General features: G+C 31.7%; 1 protein-coding gene across 1 annotated transcript; it reads right to left on the minus strand.

Annotated features, from left to right (window-relative positions):
- Window positions 1-358: 358 nt before the first annotated feature.
- On the minus strand, window positions 359-4,252 carry LOC103488598 (bifunctional riboflavin biosynthesis protein RIBA 1, chloroplastic-like). Its single transcript, XM_008447417.3, has 8 exons — window positions 3,971-4,252; window positions 3,748-3,835; window positions 2,660-3,005; window positions 2,318-2,539; window positions 1,804-2,126; window positions 1,461-1,593; window positions 895-1,191; window positions 359-792 (listed from the first exon to the last, which is right to left on the minus strand). The coding sequence occupies exons 2-8, from the start codon at window positions 3,798-3,800 to the stop codon at window positions 526-528; spliced, it is 1,641 nt and encodes a 546-aa protein (XP_008445639.2). The 5' UTR covers window positions 3,801-3,835; window positions 3,971-4,252; the 3' UTR covers window positions 359-525.
- Window positions 4,253-9,415: the final 5,163 nt, after the last annotated feature.

Consider the following 9,415-nt stretch of genomic DNA (forward strand, 5'->3'; position numbering starts at 1 on the left):
CACCATCACTCACAACCATAAATTGTCCATATATCATGCAGGAATAGACGCAGAAAGTTACAAAAGAAAAAAAAAAAGAGAAAAGAAAAAAAAAAAAAAAAAAAAAAAAAAAAAAGAGGCTTTTTTGTATTTGGAAGCGTATTTCAACCTTAAGTTTCAATACTATTACATATTAGTACTGTTTTATAAACTTTATCATAAAAAAATCGTGTTCAACGTGTGTGTATTGATTGTGTCTGTCCTATATCTGTGCTTCTTTCTTAGAGTAGCAAGTTCATACCACATATCATCGATTGTTCTAGTTCTTGAAACTTCATCCCTATTGTGAATTTCCAATCAAAATAATAATCCCAACACATTAAACCGAATCAATAATAACTATAATACCCAATGTTATGGTTTTCAGTACAAGTTAGGCTTTTTTCTTATGGGTCAGCCAGCAGCTGCAGCAGCATCATTTTCACTTCCAACAACTTTGATTATCAACCCTTTCTTTATCTCTCTTTAAAGTTTCGCATTACTAGCTCAAGCAACAGCATCACTTGATGCAACACTGCCATTTGATGTTTCATGTTCATCGATTCGATTTCTTAATCTACCGCCAAACTCCAAGTTGTAGACATGCCCCATTTTGGCGCGCTTCGTCTCTAGGTATCTCTTGTTGTCCTTTGTAATTGGTGTTATCAGGGGAACTCTACCTGAGACTTCTAAGCCATACCCCTTTAGGCCTTTGTACTTCGTCGGGTTGTTTGTCATCAGCTTCATTGTTCTCACCCCAAGATCCCTTAGAATCTGCACGAAACAAAGAGATTAGATTGTTATAAAAGCCAAAAAGAATGTACTCATGTGATCTAATAAAAAGTTGTTTCGTCTTCAGGTTAAATCCATATGCACCTGTGCACCAATGCCATATTCGCGAGAATCCACAGGCAGTCCTAGATCCTCATTGGCTTCGACAGTATCCCGCCCAGCATCTTGCAAGTTATATGCACGAAGTTTGTGGCCCAAACCTATGCCTCGTCCTTCGTGACCACGAAGATAAACTAAGACTCCCCTGCCTTCAGCCTCAATCATCTGCATTGCTAGCGCAAGCTGGTTTCCGCAGTCGCATCTAGCTGATCCAAAAATATCTCCAGTGAGGCATTCTGAGTGTACCCTCACCAGAATATCTTGTCCATCACCAATATCACCCTGCCAAAAGCAAGTAGTCCGTAAATTTGTAATCAAGTCTTGATCTCATTACGACACTGATATTTCACCTAAGAGCACACCATCATGCTCAGTACTCGGCAGAATTTAGGAACTAAAAGGAAGACCATCTCAAGAGAAATTCGAATAAAATAGTTTCTTCAGACTGGGGCAGGCTCATCATGTAACACTAACGAAAGGGGCTAAATATAGTAGCACCAGTAATAGCAAATGCTTTTACAAAGCTTTGCACTATGAACAAAAGTAGTTACCTTAACCATTGCAATATGCTCAATTCCATCTAAAATAGATCTGTAGCAATATGCCTGAAATGGTCCCCATTTAGTCGGCATACGAGCAGCATCTCCAGCACATTCAACTAATCTATCCCTCTTCCTCCTATACCTGTCGTCCATACCTTCATTTGTTAGAACTAAACCATGGGGAACAAGAAATGAAATATAATAACAATACTGTCTTAAAGCTGAAATGAAGTTCTAGTCATGATACAAGCAAGAAACTCGTTTCATATAAAGGGTATTTCCAGATATAAATGAAAAATTAGTATGAAGAGCTAACACAATCAAACCTTTAACAAGAAAGATATCCACTTACCTGACTAAATCAGCAATGGAAATGATTTTTATGTTTTCCCGTTTGGCAAATTCACGGAGTTTTGGTAACCTAGCCATGGAACCATCTTCATCAACTACCTCACAAAGGATTCCAACCGGGGCTAATCCAGCAAGCACCGCAAGATCAACAGACGCTTCAGTATGTCCAGCTCTCTTCAAAACACCACCTTCCCTGTACTTGAGGGGAAAAATATGGCCTGGCCGCTTAAAATCATAAGGTTTTGAATTTCTTGACGCAAGTGCCAATACTGTTGCTGCCCTATCGCTAGCTGAGACTCCAGTGGTTGTACCTTCTCTTGCATCCTGAAGAAATAATTGTAAAAAATTGCATTATTTATCATACGAAATTGCCCTGCTACAAAGACAAACAGATTTGAAAAAAATATTAAGAAGAAAGTGTCAATAAAACTGTAATTATGAGCACTCTTACAGGATTACCGACTACATTTATTAAATTGAATAATAATCTAAAATGCCAAGTGAAGAATTCATACCACTGTCACCGTAAATGCAGTACAAAGTTTCTCCTCGTTCTCCTTTTCATTTACCATAAGTGGAATCTGTAACCTCTCCAGGTCTTCACCTTTCATGGCCACACAAACAATACCTGTTCCATGCTTTACAATAAAAGCCATGGCTTCCGGAGTTGCAGCTTGTGCAGCCATGATTAAATCTCCCTCGTTTTCTCTATCTTCATCATCAACAACAAGCACCATCTGAAACATCAAAATCCTTGTAACTAAGATGAGGTGAAATTCAGGGCAGAAAAATAGATGCTCTCATGTCAAATGACGTCCCAAAAAGTTGAAGACAGAAAAACTAGAATAATGAACCACCTTTCCTTGGCGGACATCTTCAATGGCATCTGCAACAGAAGCAAAACCTTCTGTTGGGCGATCAAAATCATATTCATCTTCATCGATGGGAAAACTTTTACTTATAGAAGCTGAATCTGGCTGATTGAAAGATGTAATATCATTCACAACTACAGCATTTCCATTGGAAGAAGACAGAATTCCTCCTTCTCCAGATATCACTGTAGCTCTTGTTTGGACTGAACCCCTGGTGCCCAAAAATAGTTTACTAGCTTTGCAGTTTGGGGGTAACTCCAAAACAAGGCCAGTTGACGTGTATGGTTTAACGTAGTTGATTCCAACAAAAGACTGCAAGTCCTTGAATCTTCTACATAAAACAAAAATTATGCAAGACGTTTAGAGATGAATGTAAAACTTAAAAGACATTACCAGGTGAGGAAAATCATAGAACACATAATAAATACTTCATTTACTTCAATCAGTGTTCTTGAACTTCACAAGTAAAACTTAATAGCTAGTTGCAGTTTATTGTAGAATGGTGATTTTTTTTTATTTTTATTATGCCAAACTGGAACGTTAAACTCTAAGAGAAGGCATAAGCCTGTTATACTCAAATAACAATCGTTAATTCAAATGGGACCAAGAGATCCAATGAATAAAACATAATTTTTTTTTTTTTTTTATCAATATAGGATATTCTGTGTCATTCATGATGTTCTGTCGTCATTTCTCCAAATACAATTGGTAGAGAAATGGATGGTGACATGTATAGCTCTCCTTGTGGACGTCTGAAAATAGCGGCTCCTCAAGCAGAGAAGTAAAGAGGGACCTCAGATGATCACAGGAGTCGTTGAAGTAACATTCAAACAAATGAAAAGAGAAATTTCATCATCAAGCATAATCCAACCTTCTAAATCACAAAGGTTACTTCAAAAAGAAATTATAAATGAATCATGCTCCAAAAAAATTAACCATGAACAAGAAGGAAAATCAAACAAACTACAGTCGAAAAAAAATGGAGAAATGAAGTTAACCCTAGATAAATCGAAGACAAAACACAAAGAATTAAAGGATTAAAGAGAAACCCAGATGCAAAAATGGGAGCTTACTGAACATGAGAAATGGGAGCTGTAGATGGGAACGAGACACTTCTAAAAGCCATTGATGCTGAAATCTCTTACCCTGTGTTAGGAACCCCTGAATTGGAAGAATTTCAAATCAGCATTTCCAATAAAATTTTATAGAATGAATTCAAAAAAACAGAATTAGAAATCTTGTTTTAAATCCAATTCAAAATTTGCCCTAATGTGTTAGAACAGAGAAGGCACTAACCCAAGTAGATTCCGACGGATTGATGCAGCAGAAAGTGAGATAAGAAGAGAAAAAAGAAAAGTAGCGGTGGGGAAGTGGCGCCGGTCGGCAACGGCAACGGAGGGAGGAAGATAAGATAGAAGAAATTGAATAATAGGTTGGGTTTGATTGGAGATCAATGGAGATAAAAGAGAAGAATTTAAAAGTACAGCAGCCGGTGGTTGGTCGGAGGTGAGCCTACGGCAATAATGGAAAATGGAGAACCAAAGATGGACAGCTTTGCTTCCTCTATTTCCTTTTCTTTATAATACAATATATAGTATAAATATTATAATTTATAAAAATAAGAAAGGATAAACGTGAATTCACTTTCCAGTTTACTTTTTTATTTTCGATACAACTACTGTTTTGTGTTATGCTCATCCTTGAAATCTAGTCTACACCATATATTTTTATTTTAATTAGTTATCTTGGGTACCATATTCTTCTTCTCTTCTCTAAACAAATCTTTTATTGAAACATAATTATCAAATGGATTTTAAATAATTTTAACACCGATTGTCAAAAGGTTGCCTGCCCAAGGCCATGTTTTATATAAATCATGGATATTAACTTATTAAACATTTAATTTTTTATTTTTGTAAAAATAGTTTTAATTATTTATTATAAATCACGTTATTTTATAAATTCATTTTTTCAAAATTTATTTTATATAGGTGTTAAATACATTAATTTTTTTTTCAAAACCAACTTATTCTCCAATTTGATCACTTGAAAATGTAATCTAGACACACTCTAAATCCATCTTTCTAAGTATTTAAAAAAGTGTTTATAAGTTAAAAATAAATGTTTACGGTTAGAAAGTCAACATATGAGAAAAAGATGTTTTAAAAGTTTGAGGTTAAAATTTAATGGGTTTTGACCTCAAAAGGGTGCCCAAGTTTTGGAGAGGGTGAGGAGATAGGCAAATGTGACTTTGTCAATATCTCGGTAATAAGAAATTATCTTTTGCTTACACATTGTCTTTTAATCTTTTGCATGCTAGCCTTTGTCATGTAAACAAAAGCAACATGAGTAGGTTAAACATGATTCCTAAATTATGTTTGCATGAATTTGACAAATGTGCATGTTGTAACCCTACTTCATACATTTGGAACTAGGATAACTGAGTGTATAAATGATTAGAAAATGGAAAAAATTCAGAGGCCCACCATATAAAATATAAAAAATGTTCTGTCAACAATGCACACAATATATTTGGTAACATGATTTTATACACGATCACGATCGTTTAGATTTGGTTAATCTAAACCATTTTTTTCAAAATTCTGTATATCGTTTAGATTTGGTTAATCTAGACGTTTATATTCGGCTATTAGATTTGGCTTCCAAATCTAAATTTTTTTTTCAAAATTTGGTATAAATGATTTTTTCAATATTTTTTATACACGATCTTTTAATTGTGGTTATTCTAATTTAAATCTCTAACCATTTTTTTCAAGATTCTTTATAGTCGGTAGAAAAAAAAAAGAAGAAAACCTATTTTCTTAATATTTTTTATACACAATATTTTAGTTTTTGGTTACTCTAATTTAAATGTCTAGTAAATTTTTTCAAGATTCTTTTTAAGTTATTTTATCAAAAACCTATTTTTAAGTTTAAGGTGTTCTGGAAAGTTAAAAAGCATTTTATAATTTAGTCCAAAAATAATAATAATAATAAAAAAAAAAAAAAAGAGTATTAGAAAATGTCAATTGGGTTGGGTACAATATGAAATTTAAAATCCGTTCTAAAATGGAGGCTTCCAGTGGGGACCAAAGGGAATGAATTCGTACTTTTTCTTTTTTCTTTTTCCTTTACGTTTTTTTTTTTTTTTTTTTTTTTTTTTTTATAATTTTTTTATTCTTTTTAATTTTATGTTTAGGAAATAGAGAAGTTATTTTGTGGTGAGAGAAAGTTGACTAAGACCCTTGTTTTTCTTTAAGATCTTATCCATTTTCTGAGGGCTAATCTGTCACCTGTCTCTTTAACACGTGTCATCATTTTATTGCTTCGGGTCATCGGTTTTGGAGTCATACCCGAGTCAAATGAGTGGAGATTAGAGGTTCAAATGTTACATCCCTTCTTATCTGTTCCACAAATGTAAAATTTATAAAATGAGTAAACGTATCAGTTTGGTTCTGTTAAATCTTATTTTCTAAATTTTTACATCTAGTTCTGTGCTAACTCCTTACTTTTTAAGGATATTTTTCTTATCTATAACATTTTCCCTATCAACTTTCAAAACAAATCACACATTCTGTTTTCTTCCCTCAAAATTGTTATTATTTTTAAATCAATTTCAACAAAAAAAAAAAAAATCTTTTAAAAACTAAAATTAGACTAAAATTAAATAAATGAAATTACATAAATAAAAACTAATCAAACTTCAAACAATAGAATTAAAAATAAGATTTTTAAAAAAATATATATAACAAAGGTAGAGTATTTACGGAAAAAACATACACACCCACAATAGAAATACCAAAAATGCCTAAGTCAACATGCGATTAATCGACCATAGACGAGCGCGACTAATTTTCTTCTAAACAATTGTATACTATAATCTAAATGAATGATCTATCATCTTTTAGGTCATGATACAAGATCGTCTAGTTTTTTTTAACGATAGAGAAAAAAGTTTCAAATTTAAACAATCTTATTGATCGTGCTAAACGACCGTGTTGACCATGACAAACGATCGTATTGATCATGGAAAATGATCGTGTTGATTATGGTAAGCAATCATATAGTCTAATGTAAATGATTGTTAAAAACTTTAAATCAAACAATCGTGTGGACTATGGTAAGCGATCATTTACATAACATGTCATCATAATCGTGTAGTTCGTTTTAAATAATGGAAAAAGTCTTTAAACTTAAAAAATCGTGTTGATAATGATAAACGAGTAAGTGATCTTTTAGATCTCATTCCAACATGATTGTGTAGTTTGTTTAAAACAATGGAAAAAATACTTCAAATTTAAACAATCGTATTGATCATAGTAAACAATTGTATTGACAATGTTAAACAATCATCTATATCATGTCAAAATGATATTTAAACGATCTCGATATTCTCGAATATGAGCAAGATGAAGTAACTACATAAAATCTTGCTAAAAATTGTGAAGATGAAATATGAGATTTAGACAGAAGAATAAATAGTTTAAAAATAGAAGAAAGAAAATCTAGAAGAGAAGACGAATAAATTGCAAAGAAGAAGAAAGAGAAATAATGAATCATCCGCAATATTCAAGGGCCGAGAATTATGAAAATATTTTACTAGTTTCATGGGTTTTTATTTTTTATTACACGGGCCGTAAATATTTTTGGGCTTTGTTACATTTATATAAATTAACTCTTCAAAACTGTATTTTAACCAAAATATATAATCCTAACTTTACAATATATATAAGTGTACAAATTGTTACTTTACTTATAAGCTGATTTTGATAACTAAAATTGGCCTGATTATAATTTTTTGGTTCAGGATCTAAAAATTATTTTGAAAAACAAAAAACTCTGTTGAAAATAAAAACAAATTCTTATTTTCTATGGTATTTAAAAATACTTTTAATTCTAATTTAAATTTAAAATTTAAAATTTGTGCTTGATTTTGAATTTGAAAATGGAACAGTGAACCTTATGCTCACAAATTTCAGAAAACAAAATGGAATAGTGAACCTGAATTTGCGTCTTCCTCCATCTATTCCTCGATCAAACTTCGTTCCTTTTTTTATTTGATGACGATTCAGAACTCTGAATAATGTTTTTAGTTAATTTTTATTTACTTATGTAAAGAAAAACGGCTTTAAGAAAATGACATAGTGGAGAACACATGTCACAATTCTCCACGTTTCTAATGCTTATTTTGCTTTTATTTTTATTGCCTTTCATTTTCTATTTCTTCAACAAGCTGATTCAAAAAGTGAAGAATGAGAGAATGAAATATATCTTGAGATGATGGTTAATACTTTCTCGTCTGTGAAGAGTTTGGGCGTTTGGACAAACAAATCTTGAAGATAAGAAGGAAGATGAAGACAACTTGAGTTATAGTGGTTCGGCCATTTAGGCTTACATCCACTCTTGAAAGACAATCAGAGGGGCTTTTATTCAACTTCAAAAACAGCACCAAGATTTGGGATCAATTACAATGCAGGAGAAAGTAGAGAGGTAAGTATTTTCTTTCTACTACTTCCTTTTACAAAAGGCTTCTGCATATTAAAGCAAAAGATTCCCTCTAACTTTTAAACTTCTCTTTAACATAATAACCATAGATTAGTTGTGTTCATCAACTACTTTCTATTTCTTGACACTTGTATAAAACCGAATTTTAATGTTGGTTGACAACCGACATCTTTGATAGTGTTATTAAAGCCCTTTAATGTCGGTTGAGCTTTGATGTTGGTTTAAAATCGACATTAAAGAGAACAACAATGTCAGTTTAAAATCGACATTATAAATCCCAATAATGTCAGTTTAAAACCGACATAAAAGCCGTGTATTAGGATCCATTTTTACAAATTTATTTTTATTAAATAGTTACATTATTGTCCATTTTTTATGAGTCCAAATAGTTAAAAACCGACAATAAAATTAATATTCTTTTAGAAATTATAATATTTCTCTTTTACATGTGTATATACAAAATGAAATCTTAATATTGTGTTTATATATACAATAACTTTTCTCCAACAACAAAAAAAGCGAGAAGTTTAACTATGTAACCTATCAACAAGTTACATTGATCATCATTTGCAAAAAAAAGTTACAAGTAACATTGAGAGAGTTGATTGTCTAATCTGCAACAACATAACATTAAGTTCCAATGTGCTAATAGAAAACTGAACATAAAGTCTTTGACAAATTACTAAAATCCAGGAAAAAGAGAATTCAAAAATCAAAATGGCTTTCAGTTAAAACTCAAAAGGTACAAGCCACTGTGTAGGTTATGTATATAAATTAATAATTTATCACATTAGGTTATTTTATTTAATTGGGCTTATTATGTGATCTATTTAATTAAGATCCAAGATTCCTAATTGAGTATGGACTAAATGGGTAGAAGTTTATTCATAGTACACGATCGTTCAGAAAAAAAAAAATAGTCATGCACGCGTGTGGTCGATTAATTGCTTGTTGATCAAGTTATTTTTGGTATTTCCACTAGAAGAAATCTGGTCTTTAATGTTGGGTGGAAAAAATGAAAAATAAGCTTTAATGTCGGTTTTCAAAAGGCGGATGTTTAATGTCGGTTTTAAACCAACATTAAAGATTTATCTTTAATGTTGGTTTAAAACCGACATTAAACATCATATTTTTTAGAACCGACATTAAAGGTCTTTTTATTTTATTTTTTATTTTTTTAATTTTGTAAAAAGTTGAATTTTTCTCTCTCTTACTTTACTCTTTTCTCCTTTCTTC

This window comes from Cucumis melo, chromosome 3, assembly GCF_025177605.1.
Source record: "Cucumis melo cultivar AY chromosome 3, USDA_Cmelo_AY_1.0, whole genome shotgun sequence".
Lineage (NCBI taxonomy): Eukaryota > Viridiplantae > Streptophyta > Magnoliopsida > Cucurbitales > Cucurbitaceae > Cucumis > Cucumis melo.